Source organism: Dendrobates tinctorius, unplaced genomic scaffold (assembly GCF_039654945.1).
Source record: "Dendrobates tinctorius isolate UK_male_01 unplaced genomic scaffold, ASM3965494v1 ptg000138l, whole genome shotgun sequence".
NCBI classification, from domain to species: domain Eukaryota; kingdom Metazoa; phylum Chordata; class Amphibia; order Anura; family Dendrobatidae; genus Dendrobates; species Dendrobates tinctorius.
Window position 1 is genome coordinate 13,218,295 of NW_027361806.1, and position 14,026 is coordinate 13,232,320.

The 14,026-nt window shown below is 41.1% G+C and overlaps 2 protein-coding genes across 23 annotated transcripts in view; one reads left to right on the plus strand and one right to left on the minus strand.

Annotated features, from left to right (window-relative positions):
* NFIA (nuclear factor I A) overlaps window positions 1–14,026 on the plus strand; it is a 507,433-nt gene that overhangs the window by 451,762 nt on the left and 41,645 nt on the right. For 9 of the 21 annotated variants that reach the window (XM_073544603.1, XM_073544611.1, XM_073544610.1 and 6 more), the window contains 3 exons: window positions 2,093–2,161; window positions 3,887–4,065; window positions 11,080–11,245. In XM_073544603.1, the coding sequence (XP_073400704.1) occupies window positions 2,093–2,161; window positions 3,887–4,065; window positions 11,080–11,245 (414 nt within the window). The remainder of the gene's footprint in view (window positions 1–2,092; window positions 2,162–3,886; window positions 4,066–11,079; window positions 11,246–14,026) is intronic. The other 12 variants (XM_073544612.1, XM_073544614.1, XM_073544617.1 and 9 more) reach the window with 3 other exon arrangements.
* Window positions 1–14,026, minus strand: part of TM2D1 (TM2 domain containing 1) — a 201,435-nt gene that overhangs the window by 28,319 nt on the left and 159,090 nt on the right. The gene's annotated exons all lie outside the window — the stretch shown is intronic.

The window sequence follows — 14,026 nt, forward strand, 5'->3', positions numbered from 1 at the left end:
CAGGAAAAAAAAATTGTCAGCCGCGCAGATCGCGCTAACATAGCAGAAATCTGCGATCTGTCATTAGTTTTCAAAGAGACTGTTGAAGTATCCTTGAAGAGCGACTTGTTGACAGGCGTTTTCTAGATTAATTAGTGCACGGTGCTAATGGCTCTCTTATAATTACGCTCTTTCCTCTGAATATGTGTCAGCTAAACTCATGCTTTGCAGAGATGACATCTTGTCCTTTTTTTTTAAGGGTTTAATCTTTGAGCATTTCTAACTAATGCAAACCATTAAGGTATTCCCAGCAGGTGTGCGTGCGTGGGGGGAGGGGGTCTCGACTGGTTGAGTAACGGCTTTGATCCGACTATCTGATGAGGTAGAAAATGACTGTTTAGCTTTCTGTTTGCTGATATCCTGCATTATCACCAGGGGTGCAAGTCACTTGCCGAGCTTGGAGCATTGCCAGCCTCCCCTATTAAAGAGTCACTCTTCATATTTCCGATAAAGGACGCCTGTTAGATGATGTTTGAAAGCCTTTCACATCAGCAGGATTGGTAGCGCTTCCAATTAGCACTCTGATATGGTCAATCTAGAAGACAAATGAATTGAGCGGGTAGACGGGGCGATTGATGTTGTGTAATGTGGCCGAACATCAGGGGTGTGGGTTTGCAAATGTGCATCAAACACTTGGCCTTTTCTTCATGGTTTGCATATTTTATGCATTTTTTTATAATTCGCTACATTTATGTGATGTTGTTTACACTTGTATTATTTACATTTTAAATATATATATATATTTCTTGTATTTGTATCTGTGATTCATGTATTCATTTATTGTTATATATTTGCTATACATTTGTCAACTTTAGTTTTTTTTTATTCATTTTTATTTACATATTTTTGATCCTTTTTGTTATTTTTGGTAAGTATATGGATGTTACAAATATTTTTAGAGATTTACTAAATAAATGTATAAAAATGTATGAAATAATAATTTTAAAAATAGGTGTTATTTCATAGATATTTATAAAAAAAATTTGGACAACAGAGTCTTCTATGGTTGTTGAAAAACATAAATGGCAATATTGAAAAAAATAGATTATATATATTAATATATTTCTGTTTAACTAACAATTAGGAGCAGATTTACTAATCCTATCTAATTTTTAGACAGTGTATCCTTCAACCAAAGTTCTCACAGTCCCTCATGCTGCTTGATAAATTTGACCCGTCCTTAGGCTAGGGTCACACGAGCATACGTTCTCTTATCCGAGAGAATCGGGTCATTTACGTAAATCAAAATCTAATCAGAGTGTAATCCGATTGTGATCCGATTTACTCGAAGGAGGAAAAAATGTCTCCATCTTGTCCGTTCTCTTAGTGCGCAGAAATCAGACTACACTCAGATTTTTTCCATGGACTCATTGACTGGAATGGCCGAGTGCGATCCGATAATCAGATGAAACTTGGGCATGCTGCAATTTTTTGCCCCGGACTTAATCGGTCCAATGATAAAAATCGAATACCGTATGTGCACTGCGCCATTATAATACTGGTCCACGTATGATCTGATGTTTTATCAGATATCACTTGGAAAGAAAATCCGGTAATGTGCACGAGGCCTTAGTCTGTGTAGTCTCTGATTAGTTACATGTCTTTTTACCAAAATTTTAGGACACAGTTCTGGTGTGATGTTGGTACACGGTGTTGCAACGCACCTTCACTGCTAAGTTATGCCTTTTACCTGCTAAGTCTCTTTATGGAAAAAGGCATAAAAAGTGTCTAAACAAAATAAATGTGGTGCACGGTTCGCACCAGAATTGAGGTGCACTCAGTAAGTTTAGTAACTTGCCACATTATTCCTTGGTGAGGTGTGTACTTTTACTTGTGTAATTTTTCATTGTTGCCATTTTTTATATTTTCTCAATTTTAGGTAGCAAAATAAAGATTTGGGCAAGTAAAGTATTTGATTGCATTTTAATTATGTGCCAGATAAAGTGTAGCTAGGAATGGGAAATAGTTGAGCACCTGACGCGGGTGTGGGGTGTCAAGGCTGGTGCAAACAAGCACAGAGTGGTTAGACTCAAAACTGAATTTTTGCTCCCAGGAAAAGGAAAAACAAGATATGGGTCACCCAGGATGGACAGAGAGTCTTGCACTTCAGTGCTGCATTGCTGTAAGTACAGATATAAATGCTGCACATTTGGCGCAGTTTACTCGCCCCAAACATATTAGATAAAATTTAGCTGAACTGTCCAACATTAGCAGCACTGGCCAACCATCTGCTATATGGAGGCTCCCGCTCTCTCCCAACATCATAAATTTAGGCACTTGGAATTTCATCTCCCAATCGTTTTGTTTTTGGGGAGATAGGAGGTTTCTGATGGCCGCTTTCTCCTCTCTCCCCATGGAGTCGAGCTGAGCACTTATATGTATGGAGGGGTCAACAGCCATCAGCGGTCTCGTGTACCGCCAGCTTTATACATTTTCATTAATTGCTATTAGCGGACAGAAATATTAGGGGGGTGTCGAGGGCTGTTACCGCTTGCAGCTAACTGTGGTGTATCTTGAATACTGTGCGACCTGTAGACATCTGTAGTGTGCAACATGTCACAGCCCTTTACTAAGAAATAGCGTTGGTTTCTATATCTATAGGTATAAAAAATTTTTTTTACAAAAAATAGACGTGCGCCCTTAGCTTTCCCTCCAGTGAAATTCTGTGATAGAGGACCTGACAGTCGCCTCCAATACCTCAAGACCTTCATTGTAAGAAGAACCACCGCCACATGATGATAATAGGCTCGCAGAACAATGATAAATTGATTTGTGGTTGAGACTTAAATGCCCACGTGATGAGGTCACCTCCCAGCAAACCAATTACCACTTTCCATAAAGCTCCCCGGTATGGTGTATCTTGTGCTTCAAACACCTCTGCTTCCTCCAAGAACCTGAGCTGAGGCCTGATTTCGTCACCTGGCCTGAAGGGTATTGGATTTCATTAAACTCTTTGGCTTTCTGTGCAAGAACAATACAGTAGTTGCATTGTGTTCATACCGCACGTGACGGCATACATTATACTCCACACCATAAAGAGACCGTTCAGTGAAAAAACTATAATTCACTCACTGTTTATCGCTTAGCGGGGCGATTATCTGTCCTGTAATCTGCCGTGCCCCATTTATTAATTAGGAAATATTTTCTTTTCTCTTGATGGATTTCTTGCTGACGTTACCGTACATGATCTAATTTATGCAAAAAAAATAATAAGGCCGTTGTGGGGCCCCTGTTATGGTGACGGATGTCCATGTTGTCTCCATGGCCCCTGGGGCAATTTTCTATCCCCTTTCTTTTTAGCAATTCAGTTCCTCTGGGGAGGGGAGTCAGGCACAGATCCAACCAATAGGGAAAATGCTGATTTAGTGTTGCACCGTTTCACCGTTTTTTCCTGCCTAGCTATGACACAGCGGCACTCCTGGCCTCCCAGATGTGCAGAGGAGAGCAGCCAGCACAGCGAGTGACTGCGGTGCGAATGTGCAGGGAATCACTGCGCATGGGATTTAGCAGTGCCGCACTTTTATTCTCTTGATCACGGGGGGATCCACGAGGGGTTGGCGCCTCAACAGTTCTACTTCGGCAAGAGGAGGGCGAGTGCAGCAAAGAACTGTGAATTGTGCCTGGAATGAACTGTCTGTGATAGGAAGTGTGTATCCGCCACACTGCGTGTATCCGCCACACTGCGTGTATCCGCCACACTGCGTGTATACATTGTATCAGTGTGCTATTTGTTACACTATGATTGCGATGGATATTTGATTATGGAAAACGATTCAGACCTTTATGTGAACTGTGAATGTTTTACAACAAACAGAGATAACAGTCACGTCTCTTCTCTCCCTGACAGTGAGTCCGCATGCAACGCCATCAACTTTACATTTCCCGACGTCACCCATCATCCAGCAACCTGGGCCGTATTTCTCTCACCCAGCAATCCGCTATCACCCGCAGGAGACTCTGAAAGAGTTTGTCCAACTTGTCTGCCCAGAAGCTGGTCAGCAGGCCGGACAGGTGGGGTTTCTAAACGTAAGGACTCTTTTTAAAATGTTTTTTTTTAACCAACAATGTACTTGTCTTGTGCTGATCCCGAGTTGCATCCTCTATTACATTATGTTCACACATCGTGTTTTTCCCGTAGGCAAAACGCAATCTCTTGGCTGCAAGTGAAAAAGCAGGTTTAGCCTAGTTTTTGTTGCGTTTCTTTCATGGTACATTTGTCTCTTGTGCATGCTGATAAAGTTTAGTTTTTTTCTACTTTATCAGTCTTTGGCACAAAAAAACACAGCAAAAACTGATACCTGTGTTTTTCAGCATTTTTTGCACTACACATTGCTTTCAATGGATGAAAGAAACTGAAAAATGCTGAAGGAAGCTCTAATGTGCAAAACCGTAGGACAAAAACTGTAGCACAAAAAAAAAGCTGTGTGCATGAGATTTCTGAAATCTTAGACCTTGCTGGTACTGTAAAACTGCAGAAAATTTGTATAAAAAGGCCAGCGGAAAAAACGCAATATGTGAGCATAGCTTTACACTCCAGAACTTATCTCACTATTCTAGTGGTGCAGTCAATGTGCACATTACTGATCCGGAGTTACATCCTGTATTATACCCCAGAGCTGCACTCACTATTCTGCTGGTGCAATCACTGTGTACATACATTACATTACTGATCCAGAGTTACATCCTGTATTATACTCCAGAGCTGCACTCACTATTCTGCTGCTGCAGTCACTGTGTACATATATTACATTACTGATCCTGAGTTACCGCCTGTATTATACCCCAGAGCTGCACTCACTATTCTGCTGGTGCAGTCACTGTGTACATACATTACATTACTGATCCTGAGTTACCTCCTGTATTATACTCCAGAGCTGCACTCACTATTCTGCTGGTGCAATCACTGTGTACATACATTACATTACTGATCCTGAGTTACATCCTGTATTATACCCCAGAGCTGCACTCACTATTCTGCTGGTGCAGTCACTGTGTACATACATTACTGATCCTGAGTTACATCCTGTATTATACTCCAGAGCTGCACTCACTATTCTGCTGGTGCAGTCACTGTGTACATACATTACATTACTCATCCCGAGTTACATCCTGTATTATACTCCAGAGCTGCGCTCACTATTCTGCTGGTGCAGTCACTGTGTACATACATTACATTACTGATCCTGAGTTACATCCTGTATTATACTCCAGAGCTGCACTCACTATTCTGCTGGTGCAGTCACTGTGTACATACATTACTGATCCCGAGTTACATCCTGTATTATACTCCAGAGCTGCACTCACTATTCTGCTGGTGCAGTCACTGTGTACATACATTACATTACTGATCCTGAGTTACATCCTGTATTATACTCCAGAGCTGCACTCACTATTCTGCTGGTGCAGTCACTGTGTACATACATTACATTACTGATCCCGAGTTACATCCTGTATTATACTCCAGAGCTGCACTCACTATTCTGCTGGTGCAGTCACTGTGTGCATACATTACATTACTGATCCTGAGTTACATCCTGTATTATACTCCAGAGCTGCACTCACTATTCTGCTGACATGACATAAACTTAGAGGCAAAGAAGTCATACATACCAAGTAGGGATCACCATAAAAAATACAATTTTTATTTCAGAGGCAATACAAAACACCAAAAAAGCAGAAGAATATAAAACCAATTAAAACATACAGAGGTTTTTCAACCAATTTCTGTATAGATGAGAGCTGCAACACACCCTATACATAATCTATTAGATGTGCAAAAATCCCACCTGCAGCATGTCCACAAAGGAGGTATGAATATTGAATTAAATAGCCTTATAATAAAATCTTAGGTCGGTTCCTGATTATACCCAAATCTATATAGAAGAGCCTTAATAATAGCTAAGCAGTGTATATATATATATATATGTATCCTGCAACAGAGGATGGTATATGGAAGGAACAAGACAGAAGACACGCCTGAGAAATAAATACATATAAGGGGTTTGGCACCAAATATCAGTCAAAAAAGAATAGAGGCTGGTGCACCAGCGAATATTCTGTATATAAGGGTGGAAAATATATGTATAAAAAGTGCAGAGGATTAAAGGGCTGCAAAAAATGATCAGAAAATAAAGCACCCTTTCCTCATACACTTTACCACCTAAAGCGCCCAGCTGAAACATGACATGCTTCAGAGAATAGAGACTGCAATTAGGCAAAAATCAGCATGGAGGGTGAAAGTGCCGCTCCCATTACCCGACGCGTATCGTCACTGTTGTGACTTGATCAGGGGTAGAAAGAGAGTGTACATACATTACATTACTGATCCTGTACTGATCCTGAGTTACATTCTGTATTATACTCCAGAGCTGCACTCACTATTCTGCTGGTGCAGTCACTGTGTACATACATTACATTATTGATCCTGTACTGATCCTGTATTATACTCCAGAGCTGCACTCACTATTCTGCTGGTGCAGTCGCTGTGTACATACATTACATTACTGATCCCGAGTTACATCCTGTATTATACCCCAGAGCTGCGCTCACTATTCTGCTGGTGCAGTCACTGTGTACATACATTACATTATTGATCCTGTACTGATCCTGATTCTGTATTATACTGCAAGAGCTGAATTTACAATGCAGCAAGTTTCAACACTAAAATCCCCTAGCATTCATTACTAGATCAACTGCATCAGATCTGTTCTGATTTTGTATAAGGCATTTGTCATCTCTTAGTACTATGCTGGTGCATCCGGAGACGCTGTCTGATGAATTGTGAATGCAGCTCTGGATGTTACTGGAGTATAAGTGAAGAAAGTTTCTCATCATAATATATATGTTGTACCAAGATGCTGAGACGTGAAGCTTTACTTAGTGATCACATGATACCATTTCCAGTTACTCAATCCCCTCTGCATTCTGGCTATCGCATTGGATTTTAATACAGTTTTTAATGTTTTTTGTGTTTTATCGCAGCTTTCGCTCTATGTTCATTAATCCCCTTTTACATCTATTTTGCAGAGCTCATAGTTTACAGTGGCTCTAAATGAAATTATTGCAGATAGCTATTACGTTGTGGGGGGATAAATTAGGGAAAGGAAGAAATAAAACTACAAAATGAAATGATCTTTAACAACTTGTGGGAAGACAGATGTTCCAGGTCTGGATGTTATTTAGACGTGTATATCAAGTACTTGAGTTCTAGTTGACCAGTACTTGAACCCTGCATAGCACACGGCGAATTTCTTACGCTTGGTATTTATCTGTCTGCAGATCTGCGAATGCAGAAAAAGGCATCCGAGCCCTAATGACTGCTCAGAGGCCAGGCCCAAAAATAATGGACTGCGCTCAGGATCAGGACTTGAGGAATAGCGGTGTGGTGTAAATTGGGGGGGGATCAGGGCAACCAAAGGCAGACAAATGTTCCAGATATCTGTGGACAAATTTCCCCGCCAATTATACTTAAACATTCGACTCTACTTATGCTGGGAGTTGTAGTTTTACAACGGTCCGGGATCACTGTGCTTCAGAGTAGCGCATTGCAAATAGGGAGTGTATAATTTAGTAGGGGATAGGGGCGCAGGTTGCCCCAAAGGAGCGTTTGTCAATAGCAATTATTAAAGATATAATGCTCCAAAGTGAGCATTAAAGGGGACGCACATATTGGAGCAATTATTTGACAGCTGACTAATAATTACTGGGTCCCCCTGCAATCAGCTGATACCAGCATCACAGTCCAGGGCGAAATATTTAGCTCTTGTGATTACTCAGACTCTCCAGGCCTGCTCAGCAAAAGACACTTTTTGTAGCATGGCGCTAAAAGAGATTAGAAGAATCCCTGAAAAATGTGTACATAGACTGTTTGCAAAGTTGCAGTACTTTTTCTTTAAAATTACATACCGTGTATATACAGTATGTGTGTATATGTATGTATATATTACTGCAACTTTGCAAACAGTCTTAATAAAAAAAAGTATATATATGTTTAGTGCATGCAGCTCCTCTCCAGACCTGCGCGACTCCATGACTGCAGCTTTGTGCAGTGTGGTGCTGCATTCCTCTATTAATCCATTCAAACTATGTGCTCTTCTGCTGACTGCGGTTCCGACCACATGGTGTTTGTAGTCTGTAACCATGGAGACACATGTTTCTGCACAGCAGCTGAATACACAGAGCAGTAATGTTTGTTTGTTTTTTTTAAAGACTGTTTATGAAGTTGCATTATTTTTTTTTTTTGCATACACTAAGAGATAAAGCCTGATCCAGACATCTGTGTTTGTTCACATATGCAAAAAAAAAAAATGGTCTGAGGATCATCACTTTTTTTCTCCTATGCATTACAGTGTTAATCATGGATTACACACAGATGCCCTCCAAGTGCTGTCCGTAATGTTCACAGGCTTATAGACTTGTATTAGTACTTTTCTTCCATGATGACGATCCGTGTGATTATCGCACAGACACACGGTCCGCAAAAAATCATGGACATGTGAACAGTCCCTTGGGGTATGTGAAAATCACTGCTAGACGTCCGTCTTTCACGTACATATTCTGAATGAGACCTATGAGATTTTTTTTAGTTGTGTTTCACTTTTTTTTTATTAGCCGCCTAAAAGTAACATTTTACACATTTATAAATGGTGACGTTCACACTGCAGATGCATCTGTTGGCATTGGCGCTGTATACCCAAATCAATTGGACCTGTTTAAGCAAGATTCTTTAGAAAGTTTTTCTTTTTTTCTCATTTATAAAACATTAAATAAGTTGCAAATGTCTACACTCCCTTTAAGCAATTATACATATATCAAAATAAAAATTAGTGCTTCCCTTTTTTTTAACTCTTGCACAAAATGTATAATGTAGTATTTCAGAGTTTGATGGCATTTTTCGACAGCTAGGATCTCCAACGTTACAGGAACTCAGGATATCCTGAGCTGTGAGGTGGACACATCACGGCCACAATTATGGAAGTTATAAAGACTTCACTAAAGGATTTTATTGTTCCTTAAAACCACTATAGCCCCATTTTATGGTCCCGCCGGTTGCCATTTCTCTTTCCCTCCGGAGCGCTGCGTATAGAATAAGATGCCTGTATGGCGGATCCATTTGTTGACTGCTGTCAAAACTGATATTGTCTGACGGAGCGAGTGCTCGGCCTCCTAAATTCTATTGCTCCATAAATTAAACCTACTGCTCGGCCTCATAAAATGTTAAATCTATGGTTGCGCTGGTGCACAGCTGAAACAGGCAGGAGCCGAGATGGAAGATTATTCCATTTTTTTTTTTGTTTCTGCCTAAATGATTCTAAGGCTATGTTCACACGTTGCATTTTTGCTGCATTTTTATTGCTGCATTTTTATTGCTGCGTTTTTTTCCTGTCTATTGTGCATATTAATAAAGTTTAGCAGCTTAAAAAAAAGCCTGATTTAACATCCTTAGGTTTTTTGCAGCAAAAACTGATTCTTGCTTCATTTTTGCTCTTACTCATTGTTTGCTATGGGTGAAAAAATGTTGCAAATCCACAGGAAAAAAAGTGAAAGACGTGACATGCGGCAGTTTTCAAAAACACAGCAGTTTTCCAAATCAGTCAGGAAAATAAAACCAGTGTGTGCATGAGATCTCTGAAAATTCATAGACTTTGCTAGTGCTGTAAAACGCAGCTGAAAATTTGCTTTAAAAAAAAAAAAAAAAAAAACACGGCAAAAATGCAACATGTGAACACAGCGTAAAGGGATCAGGTTTATTCACTGAAATGTAACCAACTCCTCCACAAGAGAAGGACCATGAAATACCGTCCTGGGGTAATCACAGGTAGAAAAGAATCGTAAACTGTGAGCTCAGGCAACCAATAATCCAGAAAATCTGATAATCCAGCACAGAACTGAAATACATTGTGGATATTCACAGAACTTTATGTAATTAAATAGTGAAAAAAAAAAGCGTTAATCCAGCATTCATTAATCTAAAAATTCTGATAATCCAGTCCTTGTTTCCATCACCGAACTGCAATATGTTGCGGATTTTAATAGGCTCATAAGGAATTAGGATTTTTTTAATTTTCTGATTAAACATTGAAAATCCTTTAACCCGACATCCAATAATCCAGAGTATTTGATAATCCAGTTCTTTACAGGTCAATTTCAGATATTTCATTTTGCACCCTAAAAGGTTATGAATACATTTACAACCTGGAAATTATTTATTTATCCTCTGAATCTAAAAGAATGCATGAAGCAGCACTGCAAATAATACTGATGAAAAATATTCTACTTTTCCTTATCTACAGCTCCTGTGCTGAGCTGTGTGTCTCCATGGTTAAGGACCACAATCACACCATGTGCAGTCTGAGGGTATGTGCACACGTTGCGGATTCTGCTAAATTCCCAGGTAAAATGGCCTGCATTTTACCTGCGGATTTAGTGCAGATTTCCTGCAGATTTTGTGCGGATTTTCCCTGCGTTTTTACACCTGCGGATTTCTATAATGGAGCAGGTGTAAAAACGCTGCGGATTCCGCACAAAGAATTGACATGCTGCAGAAAATAAACCGCAGCAAATCTGAGCAGAAAAATCCGCAGCATGTGCACAGCGTTTTTTGTTTTGCATTGAATATAATGGTACTGTACACCGCAGGAGAATCTGCTGCGGATCCGCAGGGCCAAATCCTCTGCGGATCCGCAACGTGTGCACATACCTTGATTCTGCAGTCGTGTCACTGTCTTCCATCTGCCTCCTCTTCTACTGACTGCAAGGCTATGTGTACCCGTTTAGTATTTGGGCAGAAATTTCCGCCCCATTTTTCCATCTCTTGGCAGAAAAAAAAATGACAAATCTGCATAGTGTGCACAAGACCCTAAGTGCCGGCGGGAGCAGCTAGTGCACAGTATAACTTTAGGATCAGAAACTCAGCAGCAGTGTAAGACATGGGGGTCAAGAGGTAGATTTTACGAAATGTAGTCGGCTCCCCTTTTATTATTGCTTTGTTTCTCTCTGATCTGTCTTTGACTTATGTATTATTTTCTTTTTGCTCCACAGCCCAATGGTAGCAGCCAAGGCAAGGTGCACAATCCATTCCTTCCTACTCCCATGTTGCCACCACCTCCTCCGCCACCAATGGCCAGGCCTGTGCCCCTGCCAGTGCCAGACACAAAGCCTCCAACAACGTCTACAGAAGGAGGAGGCTCATCTCCCACTTCTCCAAGTAAGTGATATGGGCCTACATAGAAGATTTTCTTACTATGCCGTCATGTTTGGAAAGTGATTTTTCCTCCAATATGGGGCAATTAGCATCTTGCTAATAGGGTTTTTGCCTTCCTCTGGATCAACATGCTAGGCTATAGATGGGCACTCGATGAACTTATGTCTAACTTCAACCTTCAAACTATGCTATTTCTCCTTTAATTCTATTTTTAATCTTCACTGGGGGTGGCTATTTAGGGGGGCACACACCTCCTTCCTCTATTGCACATATATTAGACTATCACAGAGTATTACTGCTGTAATGAATAGGAGTCAATGGACAGAAAAGTGTCCATACACTAATACAGTCTCTGAGATAATGAAATTGCTCTGCTGACCGTGTCCCAGTCTATACACCACAGCTGAAAAGTGATCTGTAGAAAACAGGGTACGTTTGCTCCGGTGACCCTTATATCCATAGTCTGACATATTTGTGTTAAGTGTCCCTATAGTTTATGTTCTATCTTTACTAGTAGATGCTATCTAACTAGAAGATCACCTGTGACAGCGGCTGTAGAAGGGAGAATTACAGGTCTCATAGATTTTATGTGCGCAAACTCTCTGCTGTTTTTCTTAGTCAAGCTGAAAGTGAACTTCCTGGGGCTCAGTTCACATCATTTATTTAAAAGCTTCCACAAAACGAAGACTTTCATATTCTCCGCACTCACGTAACGCTGCTTGAATTTATTATCAGATATACCTGAGGTTAGACTTGCAGAAGAGATTCCTAGTAAGGTGAAATTAATAATAGAAATGGACATGAAAGACTGGTAACAATATAAAATGAAGAGTGTGTATTTCTTATCAGTAGTGAAGCATGTGTACATAGTACCAACTATATTAATATCTATGCCACCTATCCATTCACTAGTGAGAGATGGCATAAATGTGAGTGCAACATATCCATTCACTAGAGAGTAGTTAAATTATCCATTCAATAGAAAGTAGTTAAATTTCTAAGGATACAGTGTCACTCTATTATGGTAAGGAAGAGGGACCTCAAACTGTCCCTGGAGCTGGCACCCTAACTATCCCTGTCCCGGGAGGCCCCAATCTCTGACCTAACTATGCTCCTGTAAAAACCATAATCGGTCCCCTTCCCCACCCCATGAGGCATGGGACAGAAATGAAAGGTAAACTAGACACACAGACAAAACAGGAATAACAGAAAACCTCCATCATACAAAAGCACTAACCAACAATAGGGAGGAGGACAGGGACAGGGAGGAACAAACTAAAAGGGGAAAAGGGAACAGTAGATGTACGTGTGTGTTTAACAGCAAACTATAGAACAGCGCAACTCCAAACTTCAACTACTTAGCATTAGCACGCAGTAAAGGAAGATGAATATTTCTCTGGTAGGGAGTAAACGCCCAGAGCCTATATATAGAGGGAGGAAAGGGTAAGGTGTTGCAGCTAAGAACAACCAGGCTGTATGGTCTCAACCGGCATGGAAAGAGTCCTTAACCTTCTCGGCACTGAAAAAAAGGGAAATCCATTTACATTAGGGCATGAATCACACCATCTCTAAAGAGGACTGCGATTCATTACCAAACATGACCGTCTACCTCCAAGTCTTCTAGGGGGACAAGTGACACCCTCGTGACATACAGCCTATCTATTCACTAGGAAATGATGACATAAATGTTCATTCAGCCTATCCATACATTGGAGATCAGTGACATCAGTGAGAATGCAGCCTATCCATCACTAGAGAGAGGTGACATCACTGAGAATGCAGCCTATCCATCGCCAGAGAGAGGTGACATCACTGAGAATGCAGCCTATCCATCACTAGAGAGCAGTGACATCACTGAGAATGCAGACTATCCATCACTAGAGAGCGGTGACATCACTGAGAATGCAGCCTATCCATCGCTAGAGAGAGGTGACATCACTGAGAATGCAGCCTATCCATCACTAGAGAGCAGTGACATCACTGAGAATGCAGCCTATCCATCACTAGAGAGAGGTGACATCACTGAGAATGCAGCCTATCCATCACTAGAGAGCAGTGACATCACTGAGAATGCAACCTATCCATCACTAGAGAGAGAGAGGTGACATCACTGAGAATGCAGCCTATCCATCACTAGAGAGCAGTGACATCACTGAGAATGCAGCCTATCCATCACTAGAGAGCGGTGACATCACTGAGAATGCAGCCTATCCATCACTAGAGAGAGGTGACATCACTGAGAATGCAGCCTATCCATCACTAGAGAGCAGTGACATCACTGAGAATGCAGACTATCCATCACTAGAGAGCGGTGACATCACTGAGAATGCAGCCTATCCATCACTAGAGAGCAGTGACATCACTGAGAATGCAGCCTATCCATCACTAGAGAGAGGTGACATCACTGAGAATGCAGCCTATCCATCACTAGAGAGCAGTGACATCACTGAGAATGCAGCCTATCCATCACTAGAGAGAGGTGACATCACTGAGAATGCAGCCTATCCATCACTAGAGAGCGGTGACATCACTGAGAATGCAGCCTATCCATCACTAGAGAGCAGTGACATCACTGAGAATGCAGCCTATCCATCACTAGAGAGCAGTGACATCACTGAGAATGCAGCCTATCCATCGCTAGAGAGAGGTGACATCACTGAGAATGCAGTCTATCCATCACTAGAGAGCAGTGACATCACTGAGAATGCAGCCTATCCATCGCTAGAGAGCAGTGACATCACTGAGAATGCAGCCTATCCATCACTAGAGAGCGGTGACATCACT